The sequence below is a fragment of the Dryobates pubescens genome, chromosome 3 (genome assembly GCF_014839835.1).
Source record: "Dryobates pubescens isolate bDryPub1 chromosome 3, bDryPub1.pri, whole genome shotgun sequence".
NCBI lineage: Eukaryota > Metazoa > Chordata > Aves > Piciformes > Picidae > Dryobates > Dryobates pubescens.
This window is the reverse complement of record NC_071614.1, coordinates 5,180,553-5,196,561: the sequence shown is the minus strand read 5'-3', so window position 1 is coordinate 5,196,561 and position 16,009 is coordinate 5,180,553. Positions and strand designations below refer to the sequence as shown.

The window sequence follows — 16,009 nt, the reverse complement described above, 5'->3', positions numbered from 1 at the left end:
TGGTAGAGCCACCATCCCTGGAGGTGTTTAGAAAGAGACTGGATGGGGTGCTTGGTGCCATGGTTTAGTTGATTAGATAGTGTTGGATGATAGGTTGGACTTGATAAAGGTCTCTTCCAACCTGGCTTAGTCTATTCTAAATTAAAACAAGCACAGAGTTTCCTACATGGCAATTAAACAAGGAATTAAGCTTGTTTACATATTATTTTGGTGAAGAGATAATATATCTGTGAATTCAAGGTTTCTCTGTAATCACTATTTTCATCCCTCTGCTTCCCCCAAGCCCAATATCCATATGTAGCATAAAGAAATCATTATTAAAAACAATCATTTCTAAGATGGGTTATTTTTAAATCTAATGCTTCATATCAAGTTTGAATCTATCAGTTGCACATTTAAACAGTTACTTAAAGGATTAAAAATGGTTACTAAGACAAAGCTGCACTGCATCAAGGTAAGTTACAGGCCATAAGAAAAATATCTTTATTAATAACCTAGAATATGAATTAAAAATACATGTCCAGTCAGGGAACAATCAATGGATACAGAAGTCATGCAGGAATTCTGGCTAATAGCTTGAATAACTGAACATAAAAGCAGCCAACACATCCTTTATCCTTCAGCATCAGTCTCACAAATCCTTCTGCTTCATCAATCCTCCTCCTAACCATTCTGCCATTATCCTTTCTACTCTTAACATCGAGTTGAAGAAAGAGACACAAACTACTAATAGCCATCTACTAGAAGTCTATTTTAAATCACAGTTTCACTTTTTTGGTGAAATTTAAGATGGTCTTGACCTGTGGATAGCAACTCTCAGTCTTAAAATGCAAGGCTACACACCTTCCGTTGCGCTCAGCAGCCTCTGGTATGTGTGTAACAAAACTACCACACACCAGAAGCATAAAGAACACCTCTGAGATTAACTTCACTGAGGGAAAAATAAAAAATGAGAAAGGTGAGGTGAAGTACCCAGAATTCTCAGTGATCTGCAGAGCCAGTCCAGTAAGAATTCAGCACTAACTGCTACACTGGGTTTATGGGTTTAGTTTGTTTCGTTGTTGCTCTTAGTAAAAGGCTCCATCTTTCCTGGGAATTTGCTGTTATGTCTCAGAACCTTTCCTTTATGCTGTAGAGCTGAAGAATATGATTATATCATGAGGAAGATGACATATTAAGGCATATTCTGTTGGGAAAAAAATAACCTTCAGACTGCCAATGTAATGTATGAACTGTTCCCATCAGATGTACTCTGTAAGGCTCAGTTAGGCATTCGTGTTTGCAGTCCAAAAATCTCCAAGACACTCCCTTCTGTAGAACTGTCTGCAATTTTCTCCTCTCTGCATCAAGTGATTCATAGCATTCATTCACCAAGCTGGCTTGATCGCTACACTGTCTCTTTGTCCTTACTTGATCCTACCACAGCTAAATTAGAGGTGCTTAAAACAGAAAATCCTTTCTTAGTGTTCAAATGCAAAGCTGCAGATAATAGCTGTTACTAACAGAGATTTAATTTAAGAACTGAGAACTCATCCACAAAATCTGAGAGAGTCAAGATGTTCTGGAAGGAAAAAAACGTGTGGATACAGATAAAATCATTAACCCAGCATCGTACCAGTTTGTGTCAAGGTGTGGAGTAGTGATTCTAAGTTTATTAAGTAAAATGTAACATTTGCTTTGAACCTTAAATGCCACTTGCTCAGGCTAGTAAAGTTTAAAAGCCACTAAGCAGCACTTCAAATCAATTAGTATTTCAAATCCTTTTGTCATGCCCACAAATTTGGGGTAGTTGAACTTAAACTATACTTAACCACATCTTTCTGGAGTTCAAAAGATCCATGGATACAAATTCACAGGACTGGTTTAAGAACTTAAGCAAAAGAAGCCACAGAATAACAAAAACAATCTGGTCTGCCCAGGTCACAGATATTTACGGTGGGATTTTTTGTGGTTTTGGTTTTGTTTTGTGTGTGTTTGTGATTTTGGTTTTTGGGTTATTGTTTTAAAGCTTTAGTGCTGGAGTCCATTAACACACCATGGCCTGGCTCCAGACAGCAGTTCATCTTCAGAATGTGTTATGCAGCACCAATCCACCCAAAACTCCTTAATTTCAAAATAGCCAAAAAAAAATATTACTAAATAACTGTCATGGCATGAAAAGTGGTAAAAAAGAAAACAGCTTCACCTGCTGTTCTGCTGTGAGTGATGTTCTGATGTTCTGCATTTCTTCATTCTTTCTTTTCTCTTGCTCTTCAAGTTGCTCTAAGAACTTCATTTTTTCTTCCTGAAGCTTCTCTTGAAGTTCAGCAACCAAGCTTGATTCAGCAGATGATTCAATGGGAGGACTTAAAAGAAAATGGTTAGGTTTTAAATTTGCAGCACATACAGTCCCAGAACACATGAAATAAGCAAACACACACACAAAGTGAGAAGTTCTTTTTGAAACCTTTTTTTCCTGAAGCGTGGAGGGAAAGTCTCCTGCTATTAGCTAGGCTGTGATGAACTTGAGTGCTAATACATCGTGTGCTGACATACTGACACTCACAAGCACAACTCCTAATGCTAAAAGTGCTCCAAGAATTTCTCCTAGCTTCTATGTTAAGACTAAGATAGAAGTGGCTACACAATACCATGGCTGGAAGACAAAGCTGTAATTTAGTTTTCAAAGCAGTCAGGATTCCTATTCTATTTTTAACATTCTTTACAACATTATAAATCTCTTAACCAGCAAACTGCTTAACAACAGAAGTCCCCACAGAAGTTGTGTTTCTCAGCTCATCTTGGCTAGTACATACCATGTACAGCAGAAAAGATTGAATAGAAGAGTTACAAATGCCTTGCAGTTTTATTATCTTTCCTAATCATGACTTGAATTTCAGGCACATGATAACCAAACATGTTAGTTTTCAGATCTGGGTAATGCAGGTGTCACAAACATTTCTCTGTCACTTCTAAACCTTTTCATTAGTTTTCTTCTAGCCTGGAGAAGAGGAGGCTCAGGGGAGACCTTATTGCTGTCTACAACTACCTGAAGGGAGGTTGAAGCCAGGTGGGGGTTGGTCTCTTCTCCCAGGCAACAGCACTAGAACAAGAGGACTAAGTCTCAAGCTCCACCAGGGGAGGTTTAGGTTGGATATTAGGAAGAAGTTCTTCACAGAAAGAGAGATTGGCCATTGGAAGGGGGTGCCCAGGAAGGTGGTGGAGTCACCATCACTGAAGGTGTTTAGGAAGAGACTGGATGGGGCACTTGGTGCCATGGTTTAGTTGATTAGATTGTGTTGGGTGTTAGGTTGGACTTGATGATCCCAATGGTCTTTTCCAACCTGGTTAATTCTGTTCTATTCTATTCAAAAACTCTAAACTCCTTGGGTCAAATTTAACAAATCATTTCCCTGTCCGTGCCTTCTGGACTGCTAATGTGACATGGCTCTTGCAGAAAAAGACATTTATTTGACAAGCACATGGGTACACACCAAGCAGAAGTTGCTTTCTACCATTACAAGTTATGTGTTAAGCAATGACTGCGGGGAGAATAACAAATCAACTGGAATTGCTGACATCACTTGAGGGTTTAAGAACTCAAACCCCAATCAGCTAGACTGTGACTTTGAAGTATTAAGGCAGGTTCACTTAACATATATGCTTTGTGGAGACAAAAACAGAGCATCTTTTCACTTCTAGAGGAAATAAACCCCAAAACCTAACAGCAGATTAAAGACATCAAAAACAGCCTCAGGAGGCAATATGTATTTTAAGGTCACACTGAAAATTAATTTGCTTGACACAACTCAAAACTGTTAATGCTTTGCAAGACTGAAGCAGGCAGTATTTCTTTGAAATGCATCATTATCTGTTTTATCCAGTTCAAAAATATACACATCTCTGTTGAGAAATTGCTCAAGTTCACGTGGAGATAGTGGACTTTCAAGAAGTCTGATGCCACAGCTACACATCTCTTACCTGTTGAGCCAAGTTTTTAAAACTTCTACAGTACACTCATACATATAAAAGGAAGAGAACATCAACTTTAGCTTTTTTTTTCCTCCTCATTTCACCATATTTCATCAAGAGACTATTTTGGGTTTATTTTCATCATAACCCAGTCACAACTAAAAAAACCCATCGTTTCAGCTTATGCTTTCTTTTTGCATACTGACATAGAAACCACAGAGAATGACCCAACATCATGGATATGTTTGCATATCAAAGTAATGGGACTGAAGCAAGTAATCCAAGTGAATATTCAGATTTCCCCTGCAAAAACTGAACTGTGCACACGTGTTGGACTCTGTGTGGCCTCCCCTCTCCTTCCTATTTTTCTTAACAAATATTATACTGATATTCAAGAGGCAAATGTTAACAAGTCTGCATTCATGTTCTGCAGCACTAATCTGGCTTTTATTTCATTCTGTCCATTTTATTGCTCTTCACCCATTTTCACATACTTGGTGTATCACAATGTCTAGAAGAAAACGCTCTATTTGGGCAGTGTTCAGACAAGCTGCTGTGCTCCTTCACACAAGAACATAAATGAAAATGTCTGGCATTTCAGAATAGAATATTGTTTCTAGGCAGCAGTCACATAGAAAAAAAAAATCTATTTCCATTCCATAACACCAGCATCTACTCTGCTGACATGCATTATGAACTAGTGAGCATACATATGAGAAGGCAGAAAGAGTAATTCCAGGCACTCATAGCAAGGGAAAATATAGTTCTGGAACAACACTGCAGAAATTAACAATAAAGAGTGGTGCCAGGATGTTGTTTAAAATAATGTTGTCCATTTGTATTTAATTTTAAAACTCAAACTGGAGACCCTGAAATTCATAAGCATGACAGCTGAAGTCAAAGGAAGTCCAGGTGGCCATGGGACATATATATAATCCCCTACACATTAGCACCAACAAGTGTACAGTCAGCAAAAGGAAGTTATCAGCCCAAAAGCTAGCCACTGCATGGTCACACAGTGAACCAGGGGAAAGGATCAGGGAGCTGGAACACCTCTGCAACGAGAACAGCGTGGAGAAGAGAAGCCTCTGGGGACACCTAATAGCAGCCTGCCAGTACCTGAAGGGGGCCTACAAGAAGGTTTGAAAGGGACTGTTTTCAAAGGCTTGCAGTGACAGGATGAGGGGAAATGGTTTGAAATTAGAGAAGAACAGATTTAGATTTCATGTTAGGAACAAGTTCTGTACAATGAGGGTGGTGGAACACTGGGACAGGTTGCCCAGAGAGGTAGTTGAGGCTTCACCCCTAGAGATATTCAAGGTCAAGCTCGACAAGGCTCTGAGCAACCTGATCTAGTTGAGGATGTCCCTGCTCACTGCAGGGAAGTTGGACTAGATGACCTTTGGAGGTCCCTTCCAATCCAAACTATTCTATGTAAGAGGAGAGAATTTGAGATCATCAAAATGGGACCTTCAAGAGACATGCTACTGAGGAAACCCTCCTTCAATGTAACAAATATAAATATAAAACACAAAATCTTCACTGCTGCCTCAAAGTAAAATTGTATCAAGTATTTACAGTCTTTGAGATTAACTACAGACACAGGAAGATCACCACCTATAAAATGGATGTGACTTGAATATAGAAACCAACCCAGACAAACACTATTGGAGGTGTTTAGGAGACTTGATAGGGTGCTTGGTTGCATGGTTTAGTTGATTAGGTGGTGTTGGATGACAGGTTGGATGTGATGATCTCGAAGGTCTCTTCCAACCTGGTTTATTCTATTCTATTACAAACACACAAGTTTTACTTACTGCATAGTGCATGAATATACCATATTAATTACTTTACAAATGTACCATATTGCTTTACAACACTAGGAAAACACAGTAACAGTTCTTACAGTACCTCCGATTTACTTGCATCTCAAGTTGCTGTATTTTTTCCAAAAGCCCCTTTTCAGCAGCTTCCCTCTGTAATTCAAACTCTTTACAAGCATTTTGCACTGCATCCTCTTTTTCACAATTGAGCTTCTGAATGAGCAACTGCCTGTCCTGTTCTTGGTTAGATACTAACAGTTCTTTCTCTTCCTTAAGCTTATGGATAATAGCTTCGTATTTTTCCCGCTGCTCACAGAGAGACAGCTTCTCTGTTTTTTCCTTTTCTAGGGCACTCGTTTCCAATTCTAACTTACTTTGCAGCTCAGTTATTTGCTCTGAAAGTCTCTTTTCTGCCTCAGAAGTTTTTTGATGAAGAAGTGTTACTTTGTTTAGCTCAGTTCTAAGCAAATTTGATTCTTCTTCGTATCTGTCTATTAGCTCAGAAATACACTGGTCTTTCTCCATCGTCATCAGAGTCCTTAGCTCCGACAAGCCCACTTGATACTCATCACTGCTAATTTGTATTTTACTGTTTAATTTATCTATCTCCTTTTTTAAGCTTTCTGTTTCCTTATCAATCTGAGATTTTAAGGTCTCTTGCTGCTGGTTTCTGCTTTCTTCCAGAAGCAGCTTCATTTCATCAGTTTCTGCCTCTTTCAGGGCAAGTTCGACTTCTAATTTGCACCTCAGATCGGACAGATCTGAAACCTTGAGCTGTAACTCCTCCACTTGTTGCTGTTTCTCTTGCACAACTACCGTGTGAGATTCCTGCATTTGTTCAAGCCTGTGCTGATTCTCTTTTTTCAATTTATCTAAACAGTCCTTGTGCTCAGCCAACATCTTCTCAAATTCCTGCAAATGCCTGGCCTGGAGTTCGGTTTCCAGCTCTTTCAAATGGCTTTGCTCTAAACTCTCGAGTTCCGCCCGCAGGAGTCGCAGTTTTTCATTGTTTTCAACGTGAAGCTTTTTCATGTCTTCAAGGACTGTTTCACGTGACTGCCTCAGTTCCTTAATCTCACTATTTCGTGTTTCCATTTGGCATTCCAATTCAAGCAACTTCTGGTCTTTTTCATTCTGAAGGCAAACTACAGCTTCCTTCTCGTTTTGCACCATTGCAAATTCATCGTTCTTATTCTGAAGGACTTCTTCAAGGCCGAGCAAGTCACCTTTTAACTTCTGAATCTTATTCTTGTTCTCTTCACCATCCTCCAACAGTTTATTAATTTTAGTTTCATATTCACTTTTCAAAGACTGCAATTCTTTTTGATGTTTATCTTTTAGTGTTTTTTCAAGGGACAGTTTGACGTTCTCAATAGTATTTACTATTTCCAGCGAAGTGCATTTTAAAGAATTAGAAAAGTCACACTGTTCTCTTTGTACAAGTGTTCTAAAGTGGCAAAGATCTTCTTTTATACCTCTCAAATGTACCTTTGAGTCCTGGGCAATAACCTTGCACTTCTCCATGCACACACTGAGAGAGGCATTTTCTACTGTAACGTCCTTTACACAAGAAGTTGTATCTTGCATACGTCTACTGTCTATTGCATTGATAACTGAAGAGTAAAGAGATTCCACCATCATTTCTGGACTTTGTGGATCACTTATTACAGTAGGAGATACTGGATTTTCTTCTATTACAAATTCATTTACTGCTGACATAAAGTCAGATTCTGGACTTTCTGCTAATGAATCCAAGTCTAACGATCCTTGCTTAAGAGCTTGCTCCAAGTTCGGATGGGCAATAGTTTCAAAATCAAACGTGTGAGCGTCAATGCTGTCTGGAGACAATTCTTCTAAAGGAGCTGGGGGACACACAGGAGGACACAGGGGACCCTGAAGACTGAGTGATGGAGGAGGAGTTCTTGAAGAGGTAGCAATTGCGGCTCCTGTTGCACTTTCAATCCTTGGTGTGGTAGCAGATTGTGGCGATGCTTGGCTATTGGAGGCCTACGAGGGATAAAACATAAAGCAAACACTTAACCAAGTGATAGGCAAAACTGATACTATTTTAAATTGATTGAAAATTACCAGGCAGTTCAAGAACTTAAAAGGTCAGCCTTATTATCTTTAAGTCCAAACCACATGACTAAAAATTAAGTACAAAGTGTAGAAATTCAGAGAGGTTTTCCAGTAAGCTTCAAGAAAGTACCCAACCATTACCTTGCTTTTCCAGCCTATCATCCTTGAAGGCCTCGTCTGATCTTACTTATCTAAGAAAATGTGGCCATCCTGAAAACAAACTCCTCCCAAATAAACTCATGGCAATAGTTGCAGCAAAAGACGCCCCTAAGATGTCCAGTCTTGAAGCGGTGCAGATCACAGTCTCAAGCTGCACCAGGGGAAGTTTAGGCTGGATGTTAGGAAGAAGTTCTTCATAGAAAGAGTGATTGGCCATTGGAACTGGCTGCCCAGGGAGATGGTGGAGTCACCATCACTGGAAGTATTTAGGAAGAGACTGGATGGGGTGCTTGGTGCCATGGTGTAAGTTGATTAGATAGTGTTGGATGATAGGTTGGACTCAATGATCTCAAAGGTCTCTTCCAACCTGGTTAATTCTATTCTGTTCTATTCTATCTTTCAGAGTGGTGCACTTCTCCAAAAATCCAACATGGCTTTCAGCTGCAAAGCCTGCTCCTGCCCCTTTTCCAATAGTATCCATACACTTAAATCATGTGCCTGGTGTTCTTTAGTATTGAAGAAACTTATGCTATTGATCTCAGCTACTTGACTGGAGAAGGTGGAGCTGGGCAATAAATGGGCAGCAACAGAACTCCAAAAAACCCCAGAAAGTAGTGATGGATATTGATTGGACTGCTGACTGCTTCAGTAATTCTGCACACACAAAAAAAAGAACACAAGCAAACGTAGCATAGTTTAAAGAACATTCCTAGACGATCTGTGGAACAAAGCAACAGAGAAAGACCCAGTACGACAGGAGTACTGTGCGCTGAGAAGGAAAAATCTCTCTGCTTCAATTCCAAAAAAGAGTTCAAATGAATCACTGAAATTACACACTGAGATGGGCATTTTCAAGATGACATCATGAATGGCCCAGCTCTGACTGTGCAATGCAATTTACTCTAAGGAAGGAGACAATTATCCAAATCTGTCTAAGCACTTGACATTTCTGAGTCAGCCAAGAATCCAAACCGGTCAAAGCATGGCAAAAGAGAAGAATGGGAAGAACAAATTCTCCTAATTTGGAAAACATCTTTTTTGTGCAGACACTGATAAAAATGTCTCAAATAAGCAGGTAGGAGCCAAAAATGGACAATCATCGAGACTTGAACAAGACACCTTTCCTGTTCATTTTTCTACTGTTACTACATACATTTTGAATTAAAGCTTACCCCTTTGATTTATTTCACACATTTCTGACACTTCAAGCCTTAGTGAAAAATTGTTTGAACACCCAGCTTCTTAAGAGACAGATTTCAGGATGCTCCAAATTGGGGATGGACTTCTGTGTTTCAGAGCATGGTCCAATAGAAGAGCACATTCAGAAAACTCCCAGATGTCCCAAAATTTACAGCAGTCCTACGCATCCCATTGACTAATACAGGCCCTAACACTCTTAATGGCTGTCCCAGAGGAATAAGAATATAGAGGACTTCATGTCACCTAGTTTAAGCTGGAATTGGCCAATTCAAAATTCAACATTCTCATAACCTTGGCAGCTTCTAGTCAAAGTGCATACAAACACACAACAGATAACATGGAGTCCCACAAAAGTGACACCTTTCTTCGATAGTGAAGCTGACAGAGAAACCAAACTTGAAGCAGCTAACTTCACATAAAAATGTAAGCATTGCTAAATTCATCCAGAGTTTCAATATGCTACAGTCAGAAGCCATGGTTTCACTTGGTCCCATGCTTTAGTTAGTCATGAGGTGTTCGGTGACAGCTTGGACTTGATGATCCCTGAGGTCTTTTCCAACCTCATTGATTCTATGAATTTAAAAGGACCATGTTTGGTGCATTATGAAAGTCAAAGGCTGAGGGCACAGAAGCAATCAAGTGTGACTGGCAGAAACAGAGTTTCTAAGGGAAAGAATCTGCTTGACAGGCAGAGCAAAATTGAGGGGAAGAGATCTTTTTGCTGTCTGTTCTTCCTATCCTCCAAGTAGAAGACTGCACGTTTGTCCCCTTCCCCAAAAAGCAGGAGTAGGTGATACATCAATGTTGAAGCTAACTGGGACAGCCAAGTGAGGCCCTGAATTTTCCTTAACTTTTTATTCCAAAAGGACTTAAGCAATGCAAAAAATATCTAGAAGTAATGACAACTTCATTAAACACAAACTGAGGTGACAAATGCACACATTCCCACAGAAACTGCAGAAGTGGAATTACACTGTTAATGTGTCGGTTTTCTACGTGCTGAATGTTTCTGTTAGTTGCTTAGAAGATATTCAGTATCTTTTTGACTCCAGGCAGGCTCCCTTTACTCACTGCAGAGCTCAATTCTCAGAATACTTACTCCTATGTCATTAGAAAGGAAACTCCTGTTCTGCAGTTATGAGACCAACTGATCTTTACATGTGGGAAAAAAACCAAACCCAAAAGCTTATTTCTGTGACTGACAGAACAATATTATGCAAAGATTCTAATACTTTTGAATTGAGCATTCTCTTTTCTTGGTAAATAAAAGCAAACAAATACCTTTTGTTCATTCAGCAGGTCTGTAATGGTTTGTGACATTTCATCCAAACTCTGTGCTGCCTTTACCAGGTTATGTAGAGCATGTACATGCTGGTGAAGAGGTTCAAAATCACAAAGTATGGGAACCCTTAAAAACAGTATAGGATTAATATTCATCTATTATGTTAATATTCATCTATTAAATTATTGTGTGTATACTCCAACAAGACTAAGCTTCTCACTGAATTAGGTTTAGGACTTTAAGTTCATTTATTTTACACAGAAATCCACTAAGGCCATCTGGTATTTGTGTTTTGAGAGCTTGAGAGCTTTTAAGGAGTAGATATTGATAATCACAACGATGGGGAAGCACTATGTCAGTCTTTCCTTCTGAGGAAAAGATTTATCAGTAGTACCTGGTTACAACAACAGTAACAGAAGAGAATTGACAGTGATTAGATCTGTAATTGAAGCACTTAAGCTTGCAAATTACTTTGTTCTTCTCTCCAGCTGGATTCCCTCCAATCCAGCTCTTCCTTTGAAGCACCTATTAATTCTCTATTTGATTTTAATGATAGATAACCTAACTTAAAAGAATAATTAACATGTCATAATCTTAAAGGTCTCTCTCTTCTAACCAGAATGATTCTATGATTCTATCATCACATTGCAAGTCTTGCAAGATGAGCTTTTGATGGCAAGCTTTCTAAACCTCTGGAAAAGCAACACTGAATTTTAGTTGAGAAGCCATATATCCAGAATGCTTAATCTGTTCAGGAATAGCTCCACTGAAATCGTGCAGCAGGAGTTCATTTGGACAATACAGTAAAAGCAGATGACACTGCAATTTTGCCTTCTCCATTTGCTATATAAACCAAGTGATACCTAGAGTGTTTTTGTAGAATCAAGATTGAAATAATTGGTCAAACAATTCTTTTCAGAAGACTCAAGCACTGTAAATAAACAGATTCATCACATTAACTATGCAGCTCAGGGGTTCAGTGCTGACAGAAAAGGACTTGTGTGCTGGGTCTCATTCTGCCTATTGCTTGCACCTTAGAAGTTAAATGAAAATACCAAAAGTACTGCTCTGAAGTGTCTCATGTAGTTCAATGTCTACCGCATTGAGACAGCCTTGCCCACTCAAGTTGCAAGTCCATCATCATCTATATTTCCACTGAATGTAATCCTGAGCTCAGAAACCAGGAGGAACATGACATAATCCCACCTCTATTGCCATCAAGTGGAAATCTATGTCACTACAATTTGGACTAACAAAGTTTGGTTAGTGACTGCTTTTTCTGACAAAAAAACCAAGGCAAAAATCCTCCTGAACTCTGACCAAGCTTCTGTGGAAGGTTGTAAAATTCTCACAACCTCCAAAATCAGGCAAACATCAGCAATATGAGACTATCATTTGCATCTTTTCCTGCAGAAGCCTAAGAACCTAAAAAGAAATTGAGTGCATCAGTTGTATCATGCTACAGGACAAACCCACTGTCAAGCAGACTAAACTCATGATACTAATTGTTATTTCCAGCAGCAATGTCACAAGGATGGCCAAGAATTCTGATCAAAAGGGATTCCAGTAAAAAGTACAGGCAAAAGCCAGCAAATTAAAACCCACAAAAATCCTTGCCTGTTCCTTTACAGAAAATCAACTGGAGATGGGAGGCTGAAAGGGGTAAGACCTGGGGGAGGCTATTTCTACAAAGCTGGAAAAGGTGCTTTACCTGAGTAATGGCTGTACTTCTGAAGGACAAAAAGACTGCAAAAACTGCAAGTCACTTAATGAGATATCTGGAAGCTCACTGTCAAATCGGCGAGGTTTTCGTGTCTGCATCGAGAAGAAATTCATGTACACGTTGTTAAAGCAAGTGACATCATGATAACAAAGGATTAAAAAGAGCTTAATTAATAACAAACAAAAAGTGATCACACTTTCAAAAGATTTCAAACTTTTTTCCTTGAAAAAGATCATTTACATTTGTAGTCAACACCCACAGTGCCTCGGGAATGAGAGATTTCAGTTGCATAGGGCCTACGATAATCATCTAGTTCAGCTTCTTCCCTATCACCAAGCTTCAAAAACACTAAGGGTTTGTTTAAAAAGTTAACAGAAGACACTGAAACTTAATTAGTGTGCTGCTAAACATAATTCAGTTCAGTATTTGAAACACTGAAATGAGTAGCATTCTGATTTTCCAAGTATCCTTTAAAATCAGGCTGCAAAGGAGGACATGAAAAGGTTAAATGAGGCAAAGTGAGATTAGAATCAGGGAGAGTTATCTTGCTTGAATTAAGCAAGTTGTATGAAATAAAAGTTAACAGGCAATACTTGATTACAGACATACATTTTCACCCCTTCATGTTATCAGCCATGGATACTTTTCCATTTATGCAGTGGTTACAGCAAAATGTGACAACTTTTTACTTGCTTTTATCATCTGAGTAATTTTATGCTTCCATTAGTTAACAGTTTGGACTCGATCTGAAAGGTCTTTTCCAGTCTAAGCAATTCCATGATTCTGTTTTTCAGAAGACAGGCTGACAAGACCAGATGATCAAAATACACCTCCTGGCTTCTTTTTTCTGATCCTTAATAGCCATTTCTTGTGCAATACCACAAACTCCTTGTTACAAAGGAGCACCAAATTGATGTTGTTAATGTAGGTCAATTGAAACAGCAATGAACACTAGCTCCCAGCTCTTTCATCTGTGTCAGGGCAATGTGACAGGCATGCAGCTTGAATGAATTAAGCTTAGGTTTGTATCTTTTGAAAGTACAGTTAATAAAAATGAAATAACCCCCAAAAACATACTGAGTACATACACAAAAGGATGGAGGCCAGGAGTCAAGTCCTCTAAACAGACGATTCCTTAGAAAAGATTTCCCTGGGCAAAGGAAAAATGGTTACTTGAAAGAAAGAAATGCAACATACAAAAATAACCTCAAGAGAAAAGAAGGAAGCTACTGCACTCTAAGCTGAAGTCAATTTAAAAGCATTACTAACTATGCCATTTCTTTGCAACATAAAAACTGAGCCCAGAACTTCAAGCAAACCCCACCAGTTCAAGCAGAATTTCTTGCTTTGCTGAAGCCTTTTTGCTCAAAATTCATCCCAGGAAGAACCTCAACTCCTTTTCAAGTTTTCCCTGCCAATTGCCAATTCCTTCTTGCTAATCTCCTTACCAAAACTTTGATGAACTTTTGCTCAGTTTTCTTATCTTCTAAACCAGCTGCTAAAGCAAGTTGCACACATTGCAGGAAAAAATTATCAAATTTCTTTTAGCAACAACATAATTTTTAATTTTATTTTTTAACGTCTACTCAAGGCCTTTAGATATGAGTTTTCATTCCTGTTTGTTCTCTGAAGTAGTAGAGAGGAGCTCATAGCAAAAAAATTCAGTGACAGATTAAAAAATGTTATTTAAAAGAAGAGCCAAGCTTGCAGAGCCATGTTCAAACACTGACTGCATTCTAATGTCATACTTAGAAATCAGATCCTTTGCAAGTATGAAAATCACTGAAGCTTCTGCAGTATTTGGGATAAGCTAAATGGAACACTTCATTCATTTAATAGAAAAACTAATAGACAAATATTTTGCTCATAAGAGGACCAGCTGGCACACTGCATGCATTTCCCATTTAAGCAAAAGATAGTAAGGCAGGTACTAAAACTACAGCCCAGTGGAATCATTTTGACTACGTAGATAAAAGTCATTCTCAATCACAGTTCTCATTTCACAGCAGTACTTACTGAACAGTTTACCAAAAGATTCCCTTTTTGCCTTTTCAGCTTCATAAAGGTGTTTCCCATCTTTTATTAAAGCACCTGCCCACTGTGAAGGGAAATTATGTAGTTAGATGTAAATTGATAGACTGACATAAAGATTTAGTCTTGAAGTTTGACTGACTGACTTACCTCCCTGTAGTGTTTTATGAACATTTTTCTCCTCACAACCTCAACAACTGCTAGACAGTACATCTGAGGAACAGTACTGAGAGCTTCCACAACCTTGACCCTTTCTAGGAGCTCTGTTACAAGACGAAGCAATGCTTGCAGCTTCTCTCCATCTTGGTCAGCATGCAGCATTACAAAACAACACCACCTACAAGAGGAGGTTACACATTACAAGACAGCAACTTAGTCATCTGTTCTGCATTTCAATTTCACTATGATTAGCAACATGTCTGGATGAACTGAACAAGGACATCATTTTACATGGGCCAATGATAGGCTATATGGAAGCACCAAGCAATTCAGAAATCAGCAGTTGCCTTGCAGTTGCCTGTTAATTTCTCACAGTGCTCAGAAAATGAATGTGTTAATTCCTCATAGTGCTCAGAAAATGAAAACTTGCCACCACTAGATCACAAGCAACAGAAGAATGCTTCACTTAAACTTTTAGTGACAGGACAAGGGCCAATGGCTTTAAGGCAGCAGAAGGGAGACTTAAACTGAATATTAGGAAGAAATTCTTTACAGTGAAGGTGGTGAGACACTGGAACAGGTTGTCCAGGGACATGGTGGATGCCTCCTTCCTGGAGGTGTTCAAAGCCAGGTTGGATGAGGTCTTGAGAAGCCTGGGCTAGTAAAAGGTGTCCTCACCCATGGCAGAGGGGTTGGAACAGGTGATCTTTAAGGTCCCTTCCAACCCAAACCATTCAAGGATTCTATAGTTATCATTCTTGGAAAACATCAGCACAACTGCCAGCCAAATTTTAAACAAGATACCAATGGCTGCTGAGGTTGATGAAAGGAGAGAGGATTATAGGTTCTTGGATATTGTTTTATTGATACAAAGACTATTTAAACTCTAAGAAAAGTTTCTCTTAATCTTTTGTTTCACACTTACAAATAACTTCATATACAAACTGAAGTGATTCAGCTTTTATTTCCTCTCCTGTGAAGAAAAGCTCTGTGCAGTACCAAAGATTTTCTTAAGACACACATTCTTTAAACAGTCTTGATACAAGTGGAAGCAATCTATAAATTGAAAAGTTGTAACTTACTTCAGCCTGACTTGTAGATTATTTGCAAGCTCCTGTTTGGCAGTGGTACATTTCTGTTTAATATCTAACAGTTTTCTGTGATTAGTTAACATAATCATCAGCTGATTTGCATGACTCAAACACAAATCAGGCAGCACAGAAGGATCTTTCAAGTTCTCAGCTCTCTTCTGATTAGCCAAAAATCCCTAGAGGAAAAAAAGACACATTTGTTATACAATTAAAAAGCATGAAGTGACCCATCTGCTCTGTAAGTGTGCAGGCATTTGAATAAACTTACTGTAACTACTGAGCAGTATAACAGAAAGCTACACAGGTAAGTGTCAAAGCTGCTTTCTTTTCATTCTATAATCCTGTCCACATAAACATTATCTGGCATTTTCCTCCCAAACAGTTACCAATACAACCCTGCAAGAATTTCACACAACTAATCAACACCAGTGAGGATCACAGAAGTTAATGCAGCAGAAAAACAGCTACTAGGATGGAGTGGCTACTGGTGAAACTACTGTGCCATGTCACT

The 16,009-nt window shown here is 38.9% G+C and overlaps 1 protein-coding gene across 2 annotated transcripts in view; it reads right to left on the bottom strand.

Annotated features, from left to right (window-relative positions):
* Positions 1 to 16,009, bottom strand: part of RB1CC1 (RB1 inducible coiled-coil 1) — a 42,212-nt gene that overhangs the window by 8,400 nt on the left and 17,803 nt on the right. For both annotated transcript variants that reach the window (XM_054179568.1, XM_009903664.2), the window contains exons 8-15: positions 15,490 to 15,674; positions 14,399 to 14,585; positions 14,234 to 14,315; positions 13,306 to 13,367; positions 12,206 to 12,309; positions 10,494 to 10,620; positions 5,863 to 7,781; positions 2,186 to 2,345 (exon numbers count right to left, since the gene is read on the bottom strand). In XM_054179568.1, the coding sequence (XP_054035543.1) occupies positions 2,186 to 2,345; positions 5,863 to 7,781; positions 10,494 to 10,620; positions 12,206 to 12,309; positions 13,306 to 13,367; positions 14,234 to 14,315; positions 14,399 to 14,585; positions 15,490 to 15,674 (2,826 nt within the window). The remainder of the gene's footprint in view (positions 1 to 2,185; positions 2,346 to 5,862; positions 7,782 to 10,493; positions 10,621 to 12,205; positions 12,310 to 13,305; positions 13,368 to 14,233; positions 14,316 to 14,398; positions 14,586 to 15,489; positions 15,675 to 16,009) is intronic.